This window comes from Schistocerca piceifrons, chromosome 9, assembly GCF_021461385.2.
Source record: "Schistocerca piceifrons isolate TAMUIC-IGC-003096 chromosome 9, iqSchPice1.1, whole genome shotgun sequence".
NCBI lineage: Eukaryota > Metazoa > Arthropoda > Insecta > Orthoptera > Acrididae > Schistocerca > Schistocerca piceifrons.
The window spans coordinates 135,476,189-135,496,176 of record NC_060146.1 but is presented as its reverse complement, the minus strand read 5'-3'; the positions used below and the strand labels follow the sequence as shown (position 1 = coordinate 135,496,176).

The following is a 19,988-nucleotide window of genomic DNA, read 5'->3' as shown; positions in this document are numbered from 1 at the left end:
TGTTTGGGATCCGTACGACATTTGATTGAAGGAAGACGTCGAACCATTACAGAGGAGGGCTGCTAGATTTGTTACCAGTAGGTTCGAACAGGACGTAAGTTTTACAGAGATGCTTCGGCAATTAAAATGGTAATCCCTGGAACAAAGGCGGCGTTCTTTTCGAGTAAATTAAGAAAATTTAGAGAACCGGTATTTGAAGGTGACTGCCGAACTATTCTACTGCCACCAACATACATCGCGCGTAAGGACCACGAAGATATGATACGAGAAATTAGGGCCCATACAGAGGCACTATAGACAGTCGTTTTTCTCTCTCTCTATGTGCGAGTGGGACAGGAGGCGATGATGACAAGTAGTGGTACAGGGCACCCTCCACCACTCACCGGGCTTGCGGAGTATCTATGTAGATGTAGATGCAGATGTAAACATTCGAGGGAGGCAACTGACCTTCCGATAAGTGTCCACCACAGTCATTATCTTGTGTCTTCTGCCTGTTCGTGCGGAATAAGCACAGTAGAGTTTGTCATTAGAAGTAGCAACGAGTAATAGAATGAAACTTCCTCGCAGATTAAAACTGTGTGCCGGACCGAGACTCTAACTCGGGAACTTTGCCTTTCGCGGGCAAGTGCGAGTAGAGCACTTGCCCGCGAAAGGCAAAGGTCCCAAGTTCGAGTCTCGGACCGGCACACAGTTTTAATCTGCCACGAAGTTTCATATCAGCGCACACTCCGCTGCAGAGTGAAAGTCTCATTCTGGAAACATCCCCCAGGCTGTGGCAAGGTTCACAGGAGAGCTTCTGTAAAGTTTGGAAGGTAGGAGACGAGGTACTGGCAGAAGTAAAGCTGTGAGGACGGGGCGTGAGTCGTGATTGGGTAGCTCAGTTGGTAAGAGCACTTGCCCGCGAAAGGCAAAGGTCCCGAGTTCGAGTCTCGGTTCGGCACACAGTTTTAATCTGCCAGGAAGTTTCATACCAGCGCACACTCCGCTACAGAGTGAAAATCTCATTCAGTAATAGAATGTCTGTGCGTTAGAATATACAGGGAACAAGAGACGTCTTACATTTGTCTCCTAATGCGATTAAGGTGTCTAGCTGCATGAAGTGCAACGAGGGATAATTAGTATTTCTCTGTGCATCAGAATATAGGAAGCAATGAGCGCTGTCTCGCACTTGTTTTTTATCTCGGTTCGAGTATTTGGTTGTGCATCATCGGACTGAGTCACAGCCAGAGCACTTGTCTCTGACAGTGAAAGGGAGACCTGAGGAAATGGGACATACTCGAAACGAATAACATACAGAATTGTAGAGATTAATCATTGACATGACAATTATTGAACGACATGAAATAAAATCATCATAACTTCTAAACGGTTTGCGTTAGGACGTTCAAACTGCACGGTGAAAGGACGGCCGGGGTGGCTGAGCGATTCTAGGCGCTACAGTCTGGAACCGCGCGACCGCTACGGTCGCAGGTTCGAATCCTGCCTTGGGCATGGATGTGTGCTATGTCCGTAGGTTAGTTAGGTTTAAGTATTTCTAAGTTGTAGGGGACTGATGACCTCAGAAGTTAAGTCCCATAGTGCTCAGAGCCATTTGAACCATTTTGATGTCCTGGAGGAGCAGTCTGGGGACCGCATTCTAGCTCTGGGGTACCCAGGGGCCACGCCTGGCCGCCATAATCTCCGGATCTGAACACATGTTGACATAAAAGTTTTCTGGGTTTGGTACCGCGTCATAATGTAAAAACTACTACTGCTATAGAAAAACTACGTTTCGGCCACGATTGCAGCGGCCTTCTTCTGGGTCTAATGGTGCGTTCTAGCTATGCAGTGTCCTTTATATTTTGTTAGTGTTCACTGCGCATGCCATTATGTCATAATTTTAAAAAGGTAATTAGTTTCATTGGTCACTTAAGGAAGGAGAGGGAACTTTATTTCGATAGGTTATTGCGGTGGAAGGAGACCGTGACCTCCGTTGTCTATTGGCTCTTGTGTTATGTACCATGATTGGTGGTCACCGTCGAATGAGAAGTTTGCTGCTGTTTACCAACTGCTGGACGCCGGCCGCGCGGCGGCAGTTACTCGCCGGTAGTGCTCGTGCCTCGTGTTGACAGTGCGGTCTGTTGGGCTCTGATTGCTGGCAGCCAAGATGGGGCAAGCCTGAGTCCATCCTCTCTGCTCATGCTCTTAGGGTCTTTAAGTATTTCGATGGCCTCTCTGATTTTGCGTTTCGTCGTAATTGGCTGCTTGGCCAACACACAGGCTTCGCTGAATTTTATTTCCTTTCCGCAGTCATGGTGATGTTCTGCCACTGTGGATTTATTGTGTTGCCCTAGACGAATATAACGCTCGTGCTCCCGAATGCGCGTTACTATTGCCCTACCAGTCTCGCCGATGTATGCCTCTCCACATTCGCATTCCATCTTGTAAACACCTGCAGTGTGTAATGCATCCACCTTGTCCTTGGTGGAACCTAGCACGTCCTGGATCCTACGACCAGACCACATGCTGGTCTATATTAAAGACATTATGTATAACACCAACCCGAAAATCACTGCTGAGCTGAAAACAGCCGTTCAGGAGGTCATCGACAGCATCGATGTTCCGACACTTCAACTGGTCATGCAGAATTTCGCTATTCGTCTGCGCCACATCATGGCCAATGGTGCCGGGCACATCGAACATGTCATTACCTGAATCCGAATATCTGTAGTAACGTTTACATACTGAATAAAGTGAGTGCACGCCGTAGTTTGTAACTAATTTATTTTTCATATAGTTCAATAATAGTCAAGCTGTAAAAAGCCACTGTAAGACAGCTGTCTGAGCAGGAGTCAGATATTGAGTAAAAAAAGTGTTCTTACCCATTTTGTACCAGGAGGCGTATGCACCGTTATTCACTTCCTAGATAGGCAGAGAACTTCTCCTCCCCTTTCCAATGTCGGCTCTGCTGAGTATCCTGGGAGACATTCCTTTCCTACTCTGTTACAGGTAATTTAGCAGATCTCAGTCCACAGTGTTGTCAAACGTCCTGACTGCGCCACATAGCCCACACCTTCATCCACAGCTGGTGGGACGCGGCACCCCTTGACCGAGTGTTTCCAGCAGGTGAGGGGCGTGACGCGGAGAACGTGCTGGCCACGGCAACAGCCGACTGCCGCGAGAAATTATTTAAATAGTTTGGTCAACTTATTCCATGCGGCGGCGTGGTTCTTTTCGTCCCTTTACGACGAACCTGCACCTACCTGTAAACATTGTCTCAGTAGATCATCAGTAGGAAAGCCGAGTGAAACCTACTGTACTTCGACGTGAACCAGGCTGCAATTACAGTCACTAATCTATGTATCGGGAGAAACACGAAATGAAACGTTGGAAATTTAGTCCTCAATTAATATATTCTGAAACTTAGGTGAACAAGTATCACTGCCAAGCCTGTGCTAGTCTTAACACAGTCACTCACAATCCCTTTCACTCACGTTAGCAAGTTTATGGTGTTGCATTTCCCGAAAACGTAATAGCTACAAAAATACTGATTGTTTTTGATTGAGAATGCTCGCCAAATATTAAGTCTGTCGGTACCTAATGCAGTCACAGTTTTTAGCCACCGACCTGCTCAATACGCCACGCGGAATGTATGTCTTTTCTCGTCACAAAATTCACTTAAATATTCCGAAATTTCTACACGCCCATCGGAATAATTATGCCGTCACTTTACCACACTTTTGATGCATGAAACACTGCTAGATCGGGCAACTTATCGTTTCCATCGGAACTACTACTACACACGTCCGAACTGTTTATGGCTAGGCTCCGACTCCTCTCTAGAATACTCTAAGTCTTCTCTACCAGCAGAGAAAGGCGCGCGAAGAATATTGCTTTACCATTGGTCAGTTTACTCAACAGCCAATAGCAAAACAACATTCTACCGCGTCAGTCCGTGCTTTTCATCAATAACCAATCGCACTTTTTACCGACGTAATTTTCTAATATGCTGAAGTTTTGTTTATGCATAAAGTTATTTACTATTGTTATTTATACCTGAATTAACTGTCCCTTTACCATAAACTTACTTTACAAATCTATTCTACAAAAATCCCCTTTGTCCATATCCATACTTCTTCGAAATGTTCCCACACTAAATCCTACTACATAACTCGTTAAACAATTATCTTAATATTAACCTTAAACCACACTCACGCATCATTCATACTGCTGAAACACATTTATAACATTTTATCTACACAAAAAAGACATAATAACACTTTATGAAAATACTAGAACAGTTTATCAAAAACATTCTATTACTTTAGTGCACTCCAGTGGACGCAATCGAAACTAAAATCACAGTCTCCCTTTCCAATATTGTCCTCTATCGGCTGATACATAAACTACGTGCGCGTCCAGTCTCGCGTCACCATCTGTCACTATCCAGCTCTGAGACACTTCTCCCACTTAACCGCTTCCAAGACAGGATCGTTATACGGCGCTACGCCTCAACCAGACTTGGAGGAAAATGTGATGAGCACTGCGGAAGGCGGCCGCCATGTCAGTACCACGCAGTCGGCCCACCCGTACAGGGTAAGCCACACGACCGTGTGGAACATTCTCGTGTGCAGGACTTACTAGCGATAGACTTTCCACAGAGGGAGCAGCTTTGTCACTGGTTTCTTCACCAAGCAACCACGATTCTGGGATTTTTCACCTATGAGGCCACCTTTATGCAGAGCGGTATCGTCATCTTTCATGACAGTCATCTGTGGGACAGTGTGCTCAACTCCCATGATATGGTGACAGCGAATCATCATGCAGCCAGAATGTGGGACGGCTTTTTTTGTGGTTTTAGGACGCGCAACTACAGTGGTCATTAGCGCCCAGACTAAATTATGAATGCGCTGCGACGCACAATGTTAAAACAGCAACAAAAAGGGACTACACTATAAAAGCCACATTAACAGGCAAGGCATTAAAAGAAAACAGCATAATCAAATGTCCTTAGACAGGTTTGTCAAGTGGATAAAACGAAGAAAGCGAGCAGCTGCTCCTGGGTCATCCGCTAAAATGGCATCCAGAGTACATGGCAGGCCAAGATCAACGCGCAGTGTATTAAAATTCGGACAGGACGTTAAAAATGTGGCGTACCGTCAGCAACTGCCCACATGGGCAGAACGGCGCCGGCGCAGCTGTCAGCAGATGGCGGTGGCTGAACCGGCAGTGTCCAATCCCTAACCGGACCAAAAGGACCTCCTCCCGCCGAGAAGGGCGTGAAGAGGTCGTCCAAACCGCGGGGAGAGGTTTCAAGGCCCGAAGCTTGTTTTCAGTAAGTGTAGACCAATCGGCATGCCACAGGGGAACCGACATGGCCAGGAACCCACAGAAACGTAACCGGAGAACCGTCGTCTGCCAGCTGCTGAAGAGAGCGTTGCATCCAATGCACGAAAGGGTTAACCGGATACGGATCACTGAGGCTCTGGATGGCGCTCAGGGAATCAGAGCAGATGACATGTGCAGCGGCGGATATAAAGAACAGCCTGATAGAGGGCAAAGAGCTCAGCTGTGAAGACCAAACAATGGCCATGGAGCCGGTATTTGAAACTGTGTGCCCCAACAATAAAAGAGCACCCGTCATTTGTCTTAGAGCCATCTGTATAAATGTGGGACAGAATAATTGGCGACCGCATTTTGGGATGTCACCTAACAGGCCGGAATTTTCGACCTTTCTTGCAGGTGACTTTGCCTTCCCCGTTGGGAGAAGTGCCATCGATGATTCGAAGGGTTGTGTGGCTGCTACATGATGGTGCTACAGCCCACCTCGTCGTTAACGTCCAGACGCATCTGAATCATGTCTTCCCTGGTCAATGTATCAGACGATGCGGTCCAGTTGCATGACCTGCTCATGCATCGGATCTCAACCCGTGCAATAACTGGTTACGGAGCTATTTCAGAAGTAACATGTATGCAGAGCGCATTTCAGATGTGGAGACAGTGGAGCACCATATTCATGCTGCCTTTGACACTGTTTGAATGCAGCCTGGTTGATGCGATCGTGTGAGACAGGACATGCTATGGCACATACACGCATGCATTGAGGCACATAGAAACCATTTTCAACACGTACTGTAATGGTGGCTGCATGGTACAGCACGTATTAGACCGCAGTCTCTGAACAATGTATAGTTGAATAAATGATCTCTATCGGGGAAACTACGCATTTCCGGACATAAGTTCATTAGACCTTTCTTGTTCCATATCGTCTCATCTATTAGTCCCTAGAGTTTGTACACTGTGAAAAAATCACCCTGTATAAGAACTGTAGCGACCTTCACGCAACATCCAACCACTTGAAAATGGCAGAGGACAGCTAGTGGGGAGTTAATCACTTGATGAGGCGTGAAACCCGAGATTACTTTATTGTTCTGAAAAAGTTACGCTTTAACTGGGACTCAGTGCATATCGTATGCGAAGCTGATGAATAACGCTGTCGTAGTACTAATCGCACACTTTAAACTCAATGCCCTGGAAGCAGCAGCCAGTGCACTATGACCCGATCATAAACTTTCGCTCCCAGCGTCCACCACATAGTGTTCAAGTTAAAATGAGCAATTAGGTGAGCACAGAATTGTACGAGGGTTGATCCAGAAGTAAGGTTTCGAAAGAGCTCCAGCCACACTGGAAGGTGTTACGTGAAATCTGTCAACACTGCTCTGTGCGGCTGTTCCCCCACTCTCGATTCCACCCAGCCGCACTTCACTGCACCCACTCAGTATTGGCTCAGCAGCCACCCATGATGGAGGTTCCCATTGTTGATCTCTCCAAGTACGAGATTCGTTCTGTAATTCGGTTTTTGCACTCCACTTGGGGACATTCGTCATGAGCTGACACAAGTGTATATTCGTTCGATACGTCCGAAAATGGTGCAGGAAGTTTAGTGTCAGTTGGAAGAAGGTCCACGATGAAGAGTAGAGTGGAAGACCTTCAGTGTTGGTGGCGGTTATCGAGATGGTCCAATGCAAAGTGTTTCAAAACAGGAGGATCACCGTCTGTGAACTTGTTGCTCAGATTATTGGGAGATCTTACACCAAAGCTGAAAGAACTTTAACAGAAAAATTCACTGTGCTCGCCAGTTTCTTCAAAAGTGTCAAGAAGATAAGGAAGGATTATTGGACTCCATTGTTACGGGAGATGAAAGAAAAATCCAAATGATGGCGTAAGTCAAAAATGGTTCAAATAGCTCTAAGTACTATGGGAGTTAACATCTGAGGTCATCAGTCTCATAGACTTAGAAGTACTTAAACCTTAGTAACCTAACGACATCACACACATCCATGTCCGAGGCAGAATTCGAGCCTGCGACCGTAGCAGCAGCTTGGTTCTGGACTGAAGGCCCTAGAACAGCTCGGCCACAGCGGCCGGCTATGGCGTCAGTCGGGTTCACCACTCGCAAAGCAATTCAAGCAAAGTCCCGCTGGTAAAACCATGGCCACTGTTTTGGAGGCGTACAGGGATACTGGTGATGTATTTCAGGGAACCTGGAACAATAATCAACTCAGGCAGTTGGTGTGAAAGACTACAGAAACTCAGGCGAGCTATCCAGGAACGTCGGAGGGGATGACTGACAGAAGGTGCAATGCTGCTTGACGATAACATCCGACCTCACATATCCCCCAAACCTAGAAACTTTTGACAAACTTTGCTTGGACTGTCATGTCCAACCTACCTTACAGCCCACACCCCACTTGCTCCCCAAGTTAACCCTTTCGTGGGCAAAATTATTGAGCAGTTTTTTAATGAATGGAGAGCAGATAGTAGTTAACAGATAGGTATATTTATCATACAAAATATGAAATTTGCTCCAACGGTGAAAGTGAGGTCACACAACAAGGTGGGAAGTATTCTTCCCACTGCCCTTCCTTGGAGTTAAATAACAAAAACAACTTTTTTTATTTATGTCATATTTATTTGATAAATTTACTTCTCTTGTTACAATGATTGTTCACAATTACTTGCCTTGAAATTTTCTGAAACATGGGTCTTTGCAAAGTGGTATTTGACAATATGTACAAACACAGTGAGTGCTCTTTTCTGCAGCTTTGGTACTACAATGACGGCACGTCCAGTAGGTTTCTCCTAAAATGGGTTGATGCTTCCCTACAGCCACATGACAAAAATCTTCAGGTACTTTACCCTTTTTTGCCAGAAAGACAGGTTTTTGTCCACGCCTTTTTTGGGATGAGAATCCAGCAATCAATTGTCTGGCTAGATGGATCCTGTATGTGAGCTGATCATGCTGTCCACTTTCTCTTTTGCTTATTTTCCACAGGATAAAACTGTTCACTGCAGCAACGTCCACCAGGAAATAAAATATTCTGTGCCACCATTTTACAGAACGTCTGACAATAGCATACTTTTCTCGTAATTGATCAAAATTATCGACACCACCGATTATTTTGTTGTATTCTGCCACAACTTCAGGACAAGAAATCTCTGCACTAGTACCATCCTTGTTTTTCCTTTTCACTGTGGCTGTTTCTCATGGGTCATGAACTGAGGACAGGAAGGTGACTGGACGTTTATCCATCCATTTTACAGCAGAAATGGTTCCTTTTGTTTCAAACTGGTATTCTCCTCGTTCCGATTTTACGTGTCCCTTCATAAATGTGAGTATATCAAAAGTATTTACCTTATACTACAGCTTTGAGGAAAAAAATCACAAAATGTCACGCAAACAGCACTGAAAGGCTCCTCTACAGAGCAACACTCAGTTATACAATGGCTCTGCGCGAAGGTACAGCAAAAACGGCGGGAACTTCCGACTGGAAGTAGTACCCTATACTGATCACTAGGTGGTAGCACCGTACAGAGGTGGGAACTGTGAATCCCACGGGACTAGGAGCGAGTTCATTGTAGTGGGAAGCATGTTTCCCACGGCTCATGAAAGGGTTAACGGAACACATGGATGGCCAACACTCCTGGAGCGACGATGAAGACAAAGAAGAGGTAAAATGCTTCCTCACCAGGGTGGATGTGGAATTCTACATGGAGATACAGAAATTGGAGACACATCTATAAAAATGCATAGAAAAAGATGGGGATTATGTATACAAATAGAGCTAAATTTATTCTTTCCAACGATATAAATTTCCATGAGAATAAAGGATACTGTGTATTGGTCAAAATGAAGGGAACCTTACATCTGGATTTTTTTTTCAGCATGTTGATGCAGTATAAATTTGAAAACTGAATAAATCACGGAATAATGTAGATAGAGAGATACAAATTGACACACATGCTTGGAATGACATGGAGTTTTATTAGAACCAAAAAAACTATAAACGTTCAAAAAATGTCCGACAGATGGCGCTTCATCTGATCAGAATAGCAATAATTAGCATAACAAAGTAAGACAAGCAAAGATGATGTTCTTTACAGAAAATGCTCAATATGTCCACCATCATTCCTCAACAATAGCTGTAGTCGAGGAATAATATTGTGAACAGCACTGTAAAGCATGTCCGGAGTTATGGTGAGGCATTGGCGTCGGATGTTGTCTTTCAGCATCCCTAGAGATGTCGGTCGATCACGATACACTTGCGACTTCAGGTAGCCCCAAACCCAATAATTGCACGGACTGAGGTCTGGGGACCTGGGAGGCCAAGCACGGCGAAAGTGGCGGCTGAGCGCACGATCATCACCAAACGACGCGCGCAAGAGTTCTTCAACGCGTCTAGCAATATGGGGTGGAGCCCATCCTGCATAAACATCGTACGTTCCAGCAGGTATCAGCCAGGCTGGGAATGATGCGATTCTGTAACATATGGGCGTACCTCCCACCCATCACGGTAGCAGTTTTTCTGTCCAGCGCCATCTGTCGGACATTTTGTGAACTTTGTTTTTCTTTGGTTCTGATAAAGCCCCATGTCATTCTAAGCATGTGTGTCAATTTTTACCTCTCTATCTATATTATTCCGTGGTTTATTAAGTTTTCAAATTTATACTGACTTTTTGATCACCCTGTACACTTGGGTCCAGAGTTTTTTTTTTTTTTTTTTTTTTTTTTTTTTTTTTTTTTTTTTTTTTTTTTTTTTTTTTTTTTGCTAAATAATTCATTAGGCCTCGGATAGACAGCAATAGTCACAAATGTCCTTACAGTTATCATCGCAGAGTGTGGCTGCTGGAGTGGAGTTTGACTACTCACCGGGTGTATGGCGAGCACGGCGGCGGTGTCGCCTTTGACCTCGCGGGGCGCCCGCTGGACGATGTCCCTCATGGTGGTGGAGTACAGGGTTATAGTGATGGCCACCACAGCCAGGGCGGTGCACACCAGCACGATGATGAGCGGGTCCACAGCTGCGGGCACACACACCACATACCGCCGTTTGAGTCTCGTACAGATCCCTGTATGGAGGACATAGTGATAGACATCCCTGGGGTATTGAAGTAGCAGAATGGGTTGAAAATAAATAAATCCCCAGGTCCTGATGGGATTCCAATTCGGTTTTACAGAGAGTACACTACTGCGTTGGCTCCTTACTTAGCTTGCATTTATCGCGAATCTCTTGCCCAATGTAAAGTCCCGAGCGACTGGAAAAAAGCGCAGGCGACGCCTGTATACAGGGTGTTACAAAAAGGTACGGCCAAACTTTCAGGAAACATTCCTCACACACAAGTAAAGAAAATATGTTATGTGGACATGTGTCCGGAAACGCTTAATTTCCATGTCAGAGCTCATTTTAGTTTCGTCAGTAAGTACTGTACTTCCTCGATTCACCGCCAGTTGGCCCAATGGTAATTGGGTAATGTTGACTTCGGTGCTTGTGTTGACATGCGACTCATTGCTCTACAGTACTAGCATCAAGCACATCAGCACGTAGCATCAACGGGTTAGTGTTCATCACGAACGTGCAGTCAGTGCAATGTTTACAAATGCGGAGTTGGCAGATGCCCATTTGATGTATGGATTAGCACGGGGCAATAGCCGTGGCGCGGTACGTTTGTATCGAGACAGATTTCCAGAACGAAGGTGTCCCGACAGGAAGACGTTCGAAGCAATTGATCGGCCTCTTAGGGAGCACGGAGCATTCCAGCCTATGACTCGCGACTGGGGAAGACCTAGAACGACGAGGACACCTGCAATGGACGAGGCAATTCTTCGTGCAGTTTACGATAACCATAATGTCAGCGTCAGAGATGTTGCTGCTGTACAAGGTAACGTTGACCACGTCACTGTATGGAGAGTGCTACGGGAGAACCAGTTGTTTCCGTACCATGTACAGCGTGTGCAGGCACTATCAGCAGCTGATTGGCCTCCATTCTGCGAATGGTTCATCCAACAATGTGTCAATCCTCATATCAGTGCAAATGTTCTCTTTACGGATGAGGCTTCATTCCAACGTGATCAAATTGTAAATTTTCACAATCAACATGTGTGGGCTGACGAGAATCCGCGCGCAATTGTGCAATCACGTCATCGACACAGATTTTCTGTGAACGTTTGGGCAGGCATTGTTGGTGATGTCTTGATTGGCCCCCATGTTCTTCCACCTACGCTCAATGGAGCACGTTATCATGATTTCATACGGGATACTCTACCTGTGCTGCTAGAACATGTGACTTTACAAGTATGACACAACATGTGGTTCATGCACGATGGAGCTGCTGCACATTTCAGTCGAAGTGTTCGTACGCTTCTCAACAACAGATTCAGTGACCGATGTATTGGTAGAGGCGGACCAATTCCATGGCCTCCACGCTCTCCTGACCTCAATCCTCTTGACTTTCATTTATGGGGGCATTTGAAAGCTCTTGTCTACGCAACCCCGGTACCAAATGTAGAGACGCTTCGTGCTCGTATTGCGTACGGCTGTGATACAATACGCCATTCTCCAGGGCTGCATCAGCGCATCAGGGATTCCATGCGACGGAGGGTGGATGCATGTATCCTCGCTAACGGAGGAGTTTCTGTTGATCTATCGGTAAGTCGTTCTCAGTTTATTATTGAGAAACATGTTTCAAATAGGCAGCTTTCGTGGAAAGTGAATCAGGGTAGCGTAACTGTATAGGGAACATATCACCTTTAGAAGGCGTGTTGAGAAAGTAAGTGGACTGTGGCCAAAACAGGGCGTGGTGTTAGCGGGGGACCCTGTGACCACAGCAAGCATCCCAGGGACACGGTAGTAGTTAAGGGTGGGGCGGTGGGAGGGGGGGGGGGGTATGACGTCAAACAGGCACCACAGGACATTTTAATTTCCACTGTCTATACTTTTACAAATAAATTCATAAAACTTTGCCAGCGTGACCAGGAAGGATTCGGGATTCACACTCATAGCAGTGGAAGTTCAAACACACGAAAAATAATATTTTTTAAATGTGAAATTTCATAATTTTTTTCACTTACTGTTGGCTGCATTTGTTGCTATAGGCACAGTTTTCTTCATAAGTAAGAGAGATTCTTCGATGAATTTTGCACGGCTTACAAACCATACTTACAGGTGTATGAAACTCTAGAATATTAAAAAACTAGAAACCCGCCTCGATTGCGAAAAAAGCACCTAGTGTTAACCTAAGTTTCGGCGTAGATAACTACACCTTCTTCAGAACAATAAAATCCACAAGTGCCTAAGAAGACCTTTGTCAATGATTAAAAGAACACCATAGCTGTACATTTATGAACGAAAAAAAGGAAAACACAAAGAGTACATATGTACAAAGTAAAAACCACTACTTAACTTAATGGTGTATGCTCCACCTCACACCAGCCTATGTTCGATGGGCTATGACCCGCCTTAAACTGCAGCTACAAACGGTCGCTCACTTCATGGCGGGTCATGGCCCATCGAACATAGGCCGGTGTGAGGTGGAGCGTACACCATTAAGTTAATTAGTGGTTTTGACTTTGTACATATGTACTGTTTGTGTTTTCCTTTTTTTCGTTCATAAATGTATAGCTATGGTGTTCTTTTAATCATTGACAAAGGTCTTCTTAGGCACTTGTGAATTTTATTGTTCTGAAGAAGGTGTAGTTATCTACGCCGAAACCTAGGTTAACACTAGGTGCTTTTTTCGCAATCGAGGCGGGTTTCTAGTTTTTGATATATTAACCAACGATTGCTGACGCGCTGCGATGCTGAAGGTTCTTAAACTCTAGAATAAACTTAATCTATGGAAAAATTAATGGGCTGTTACGTTTTAAACTTCGTGTTTAGGGAAAACTCGAATTTTATAGTTAATTATCTCAATTTTTACAACAGTTTTTAACAGATTTGGGAAATTCTAGAGTTTCATACACCTATAAGTATGGCTTTTATGCTACGCAAAATTCATCGAAGAATCTGTCTTACTTATGAAGAAAAGTGTACCTACAGCAACAAATGCAGCCAATACCAAGTGAAAAAATGATGAAATTTCACATGTAAAAAAATTTGTTTTGTTATGTTTTTGAACTTGCTCTGCTATGAGTGTGAATCCTGAATCCTTCCTGGTCATGCTGACAAAGTTTTATGAATTTATTTGTAAAAGTATAGACAGTGCAAATTAAAATGTTCTGTGGTGCCTCGCCTGCTCCAAGTCGGCCCGTTTCACGTCCTACCCCCCCTTAACCGAAGTAGTGGCATCCAGCTGCGTGAAAGATGTCGGTAAGAAATCCAGCCAAGTGCGAGCCACGTGCTGTGGTTCGCTTTATATTCGCGGAAAGAATAGCACAACGAGTGTGTTTAAGTGGTGGAGGGAGTTAAGTGAGGCAGAAATAATGTTCATGACAAACAGGGGAGTGAGAGAACCTACAGTTTGACTGTTGAGTTGGCAAAAAAATAGAGCAAACTGTCCGTGAAAACCGCCCCTTGAGAGTGGATGAAATTTCTGCCATGTTTCCGCAACTCTCCAGAATTTTCTTATACGAGACACTCACCGAAGCGCTGATTTATCGAAAACTGTTGCACAATATGGGTCCCAAAACACTTGACAGAGCAGCACAGGAAAAATCGGGTGAGTAGCGCCCGCGAGGCCATTGAACGACTCGAATTGGAAGCTGAGGAAATTCTGAGCTCTGTTGTGACTGGAGGTAACACATAAGTGGCTCACTACACTCCCGAGGCAAAAAGACAGCGGCACAATGGCGATACAGCAGCTCCCCGTCCGCCAAAGAATTCAAAACCACAATTTCTGGCACAAAAATCGTAGCCACTGTTTTGGGACCGGAAAGGCATCATTTAGGTCGAATTTCTGTCTCGGGGAGAGATCATCAACGCACAACGATATTGTGAGAGCCGAAAAATCTCAAAAGCAGCATTCAAAACAAAATGAGGGCGATGTTGACGAGAAGAGTGTCCTTGTTGCACGACAACGCCGGTCCTCACACTGCCTTTGCAGCCAAGGCGCTCTTGGATTCATTTTGTTCGGCACTTTTCGACCCCTCCCACCTCCCCGTATTCTCCTGACTTGGCGCCTTCGGATTATCATGTATCCACCTCCCTGAAGGCGCACGTGAGTGGAATTATCAACCTACGAGCATGTGCGGAAAGAGGTTGTGAAGTGCTCGAAGGAGCTAGCGGGAGAGTTCTTCGAGGAGGGTTTAAAGAAGCTTTCAAGGGGATGCTGATTAGGTGGAAAAATAGTTAACAAGAGAATCAACAATATCCTGTATTTTTTTTTTTCAAATACGCTTCTTTTAAAATATAAAAATGTAGAACACTTACTTTCTGTTATACCGGAGACAATGTAGCCCCTGACGGCCGGCAACCCACATAACACCACAGAGGACGAGGTTGCCTATGGCCAAAGGCGTACCCAAAAGCGCCATGGTAAACATCGGTTATTTACACACAAGATAATGCAAGCAGACATTCCGAGAACTACTTCCTGCAGGGGGAGCCACGGCCTGCAGGAAGTATCACTACGACGAAATCTGATTGGCTGGAGACAGCTATTTAGGGGCTAGAACCAGACCCGAAGTTCAGTTCACGCCGGATGCCGACCTCGTGTCCTGCAACCATCGAAAATTACGTCTTCGTCTCGGAGTTGGACTGTTACTAGTGTGTGAGTGTGTTACCACGAACTTTTGTGGAAAATAAGAAGTGAACTTTTGTTTTCCTCAATTAGGAGACTTTTTTCGTTATTGTTACTTTTCGTTTGTGTATTAAGTTTTCTACCTTGCGGAACTTCCATCAATAAAAGTTGTGTTGTGAAAAACTGCGAAATGTCAGTCACAACACTTTCTCAACATGTCTCGTATATTATAAACGCCGACGAAAGAGACCATCCAAAGCTTCGAGTGTCTTGCGCCTTTTCCTGAAAGAAGACCTAGCGCTCGTTCATTTCTGCGAAAACGACAACTATCTGTGTCACGTACTTGGATAAGTTGGAAACCTGGTTTTTCACAGCAGGGCGAAAGGCCATTACAATGTCTCCCGCACGTAAGAGCATTTCCTAACAGTGAGCTGCCTCAGCGATGGATCCAAAGGAGTGTGCAGGTCTAGCTTTGCACCACTGGCCCCTTAGGCCGCTTCCTCAGGCGACATCTGATCTTTTTCTTTTCTTTTCTGACTCTTAAAGAATCTCTGTGTGTGGTTTCCCTTCCAACAGCTTTCGGTGAAGTACGACGTCACAGAGCGACGTCAATGAGACATGCTCACCGAAGTATGGGACGAGTTTGACCATCTCTGGATGTTTGTTGCACCTGGTGGAAGGCACGTTGGACATTGCAACGACTGAGATACATTCGATCTTTCATCTCCTCATCAAATATTAATTCCAAACGTAAGATACGACAGTGACTTGCAAGCGTTTACTGAGTGATGTTAGCAAAATGTTTTTATTGACGTTTTGTGAAAATATGTTTCATGTTATCTTCAACTAGCAGCTTCAGAGCTGCAGGTTCGAATCCTGCCTCGGGCATGGATGTGTGTGATGTCCTTAGGTTAGTTAGGTTTAATTAATTCTAAGTTCTAGGCGACTAATGACCTCAGAAGCTAAGTCGCATAGTGCTCAGAGCCATTTGAACCAAGCTTCAGAGCCGCCAATCAGCCTCGAGGTCTAGGAAAAGAAGTACCTCGATGAAGGAACGAAAACGTTGGAAGCGTCGAACAGTCGCCAAACGGCACGGAGACTACACCTGGCTGTTGCCGTGCCCAGGAAAAGGAAAACTGAATTGTATTCCTGCAGGACAAAAGTGTAGAAATCTAAAAAGACATGACTATCGGAAGGTCTGATTCAGCACAGTGAAAAATCAAAACAATCGTCGGTGAAATTAAAAGCAACGGCAATAACATTAAGAGCGTATGGAAATTCCACTACTAATGCGGTTGAGATAGGTGGAAATACGCTGAAGAGCCAAAGAAACTGGCACACCTACCGAATATCGTGTACGGCTGCCGAGAGCACGCAGAAGAGCCGCAACACGACGTGATATGGACTCGACTAATGTCTGAAGTAGTGCTGGAGGGTATTCACACCACGAGTCCTGTAGGGCTGTCCATAACTCTGTAAGAGTACGAGATCTCTTTTGAACAGCACATTGCAAGACGTGGCAGATATACTCAATAATGCTCATGTCTGGGTAATTTGGTGGCCAGCGGAAGTCTCTAAGCTCCGAAGAGTATTCCTGTAGCTACTCTGTAGTAATTCTGGACCTATGGGATGTCGGATTGTCCTGCTGTAGCTGCCCAAGTCCGTCGGTATGCATAATGGACCTGAATGGATGCATGTCATCAGAAAGGATGCTTACGTCAGAGTCGTATCTAGACGTATCAGGGGCCCCATATCAATCCAGCTGTACACGTCCCACACCATTACAGAGCCTCCATCAGCTTTAACAGCCCCCTGCTGACATGAAGGATCCACGACTTCATGAGGTTGTCTCCATACCCGTACAAGTCCATCCGCTCGATACAATTTGAAACGAGACTCGTCCGACCAGGCAACATGTTTCCAGTCACCAACAGTCCAATATCGGTGTTGACGGGCCCAGGAGAGGCGTAAAGCTTTGTGTCCTCCAATCATGAATGGTACACGAGTGGGCCTTCGGTACCGAAAGCCCATATCGATGATGTTTCGTTGAATGGTTCGCAAGCTGACACTCGTTGATGGCCCAGCAGTGAAATCTGCAGCAATTTTCGGAATGGTTGCACTTCTGTCACGTTCAATCATTCTCTTCAGTCATCGTTGGTCCCGTTCTGGCAGGCCTGCCGGAGTGACCGAGCGGTTCTAGGCGCTTCAGTCTGGAACAGCGCGACCGCTACGGTCGCAGGTTCGAATCCTTCCTCGGACATGGATGTGTGTGATGTCCTTAGGTTAGTTAGGTTTAAGTAGTTCTAAGTTGTAGGGGACTGATGACCTCAGATGTTAAGTCCCATAGTGCTCAGAGCCATTTGAACCATTTGAACCGTTCTGGCAGGATCTTTTTCCGACAGCAGCAAAGTCGCACATTTGATGTTTTACCGAATTCCTGATATTCACGGTACACTTGTGAAATGGTCGTACAGGAAAACCGCCACTTCATCGCTACCTCGGAGAAGATGTGCCCCATCGCTCTTGCCGCGACAATAACATCACGTTCAAACTCACTTAAATCTTGATAATCTACAATTGTATCAACAGTAACCGATCTAACAACTGCGCCACAGACTTGTATTATATAGACGTTGCCGACCGCAGCGCCGTATTCTGCATTTTTACATATCTCTGCAATTGAATACGCATGCCTATACCAGTTTCCTTGGTGCTTCAGTGTAGTACGCTGGAGGTCTTTATGAGGGGGAGGACATGCCTGATGCCGCGATAGAAGAAGAAACAGGAGCCCACAGGAGAGAGGTAGGGGGTCCAATACTAGAATCAGAATTTAAAAGAGCTTTGCAAGACGTAAGATCAAATAAGTCACAAGGGATAGATAGCATCCCATCGATGTTTCCAAAATCATTGGTGGACGTGATAACAAAACAACTATCCATGTTGGTGTGTTGAATGTCTACATAATTCCGAAGATAGCCGGAGCCAACAAGTGCGAGAATTATTGTACCATCGGCTTAGAAGCTCAGACATCCCAATAATATACAGAATAATGGTAAAGAAAATTGAGGATGATTCAGATGACGTTCAATTTGGCTTTAGGAACGGTTAAGTCACCAGAGAGGCACCTCTGAGGTTGTGGTTGATAATGGAAGTAAGACTGAAGAAAAGTCAAGACACATTCATAGAATTTGTTATCATAGAAAAAAGCATTCGACAATGTAAAATCGTGCAAGATGTCGTAATCCTGAGAAAAATAGTGGTAAGTTATAGGGAAAGACGGGTAGCACACAATATGTAGAAGAAATAAGAGGGAACAAAAAGACTTGAAGAGCAAGAACGAAATGCTCTGATTAGAAAGGATGTCAGGCCAAGATATAGTCTTTCGCCCCTCCTGTCGGATCTATAAATCGAAGTAGCAACGACGGAAAGTGAAAGTGAAGAAGAATTACTCGAATTGTTGAACTGACTGACCTGTCTAATGAGTTCACATGTGATTTGAGAGGAAATCGAAGGAAGTCGAAAGTAGCAGAAATGAGAACAGCGAGAAGCTTAAATTCTGTATTGGGGACCACAGGGTTGATGAAATTAAGGAATTCTGCTTCCTATGCATCAACATAACCCGTGATGGACGGAGGAAGGAGGACACCGAAAAAAAGGGTATTCCTGGCCAAGAGAAGTCTGCTAATATCAAAAGTAGGCTTTAATTTGAGGGAGAAATTTCTGAGAATGTACGTTTGGAGCACAGCACTGTTTGCCAGTGAAGCATGGACTGTGGGAAAGCAGGAACGGAAGAGAATCGAAGTGTTTGAGATGTTATGCTTCAGTTAAATGTTGAATATTAGGTGGACTCATAAGGCAAGTACTCAGGAAGTTCTCTGCGCAATTGGCGAGGAAAGGAATATATGAAAAACACTGACAAGAAGAAGGGACAGGACCGTAGGACATACGTTAAGACACTAGGGTACTAAAGGGTGCTGTGTAGGGTAAAAGCTGTAGAGGAAGACAGAGACGGGAATTCGAGAAATAATTAAGGACGTAGCGTACTGTACGTTCAGAACAGTGGAAAGGTCTCTGTTGGATTCCTTTCATGTTAATTTCTTAAATCTGTTGTCTTTTACGGCATACATTCCACTTCTAAATTTACTGTGGTGTTTCTGACTCTATCTGGGAGGAGACTGAGCAGTGGAACGAGTTACTTTTACACATAATCAAGAACGATCTGTCACACTACTACACTTTAAAACACAGTTTATATGTAATTCATGTCACACAGTCTCACACAGAACCTACACCCGCTTTCTTTTATATACTGTATATGATAAGATACTGTCATCCCCATTTCCTTCCGTGTGAAAGGCTGAATGAGCAAATGTATTTCTACTTGCATGCTTGATGGTAGCACACAAGCCTGTCTGCTAGAGAACAGTAGGACCAACGTCGGGACAGGTAGCTACGCTTTCTAAAAGCAAAGAGGTTTCTATTCTTGGTATGATCCTGTCCGTCCCTTGTCATGTTGGTATAGGAAGCTGCCTCTCTGGTCACTTCCGTTTATACCTGTGAGGCACTCTCAGCAGGGGCAGTCTGTCCGCGGCGAGCGTCTGAAGTGGTAAGATCTCCGGCTGAGCGCGCCTCTGCTAAGTCCGTAGGACAATGGATTTTTTAAGTTCAGCCTAACTGAAAATTTAATCACATTTATTTCAGGTTAAATATGTTATCTTAAAGTGCAACGCAGTGTAATTCGAGTGTGAAGTTCAGAATATCTTCTAGTAGTTGCTTCGTCACTACTTTGTGAGTAAGGTGGAACCACGTGTTGATGATCCGTAACTCTAACTAAGATCATCAATCGTAAATGCGAACGTCTCGTCTTGACAATATTTTTCAATTTAGCAACTTTTTTATGTTCAACCCACGTCGGGTGTACTTTGTGAGACCAGTACCACGTACTTATACAACTGTTTGGCCCATCAGGTTAATAGTAAGACGATAGTAACCAG

At 44.9% G+C, this 19,988-nt stretch overlaps 1 protein-coding gene across 1 annotated transcript in view; it reads right to left on the bottom strand.

Annotated features, from left to right (window-relative positions):
• The window catches only part of LOC124716760 (organic solute transporter alpha-like protein), a 166,020-nt gene that overhangs the window by 30,018 nt on the left and 116,014 nt on the right, over positions 1-19,988 (bottom strand). The window contains exon 3 of the mRNA XM_047243305.1: positions 10,190-10,341. Coding sequence (XP_047099261.1) covers positions 10,190-10,341 — 152 coding nt within the window. The remainder of the gene's footprint in view (positions 1-10,189; positions 10,342-19,988) is intronic.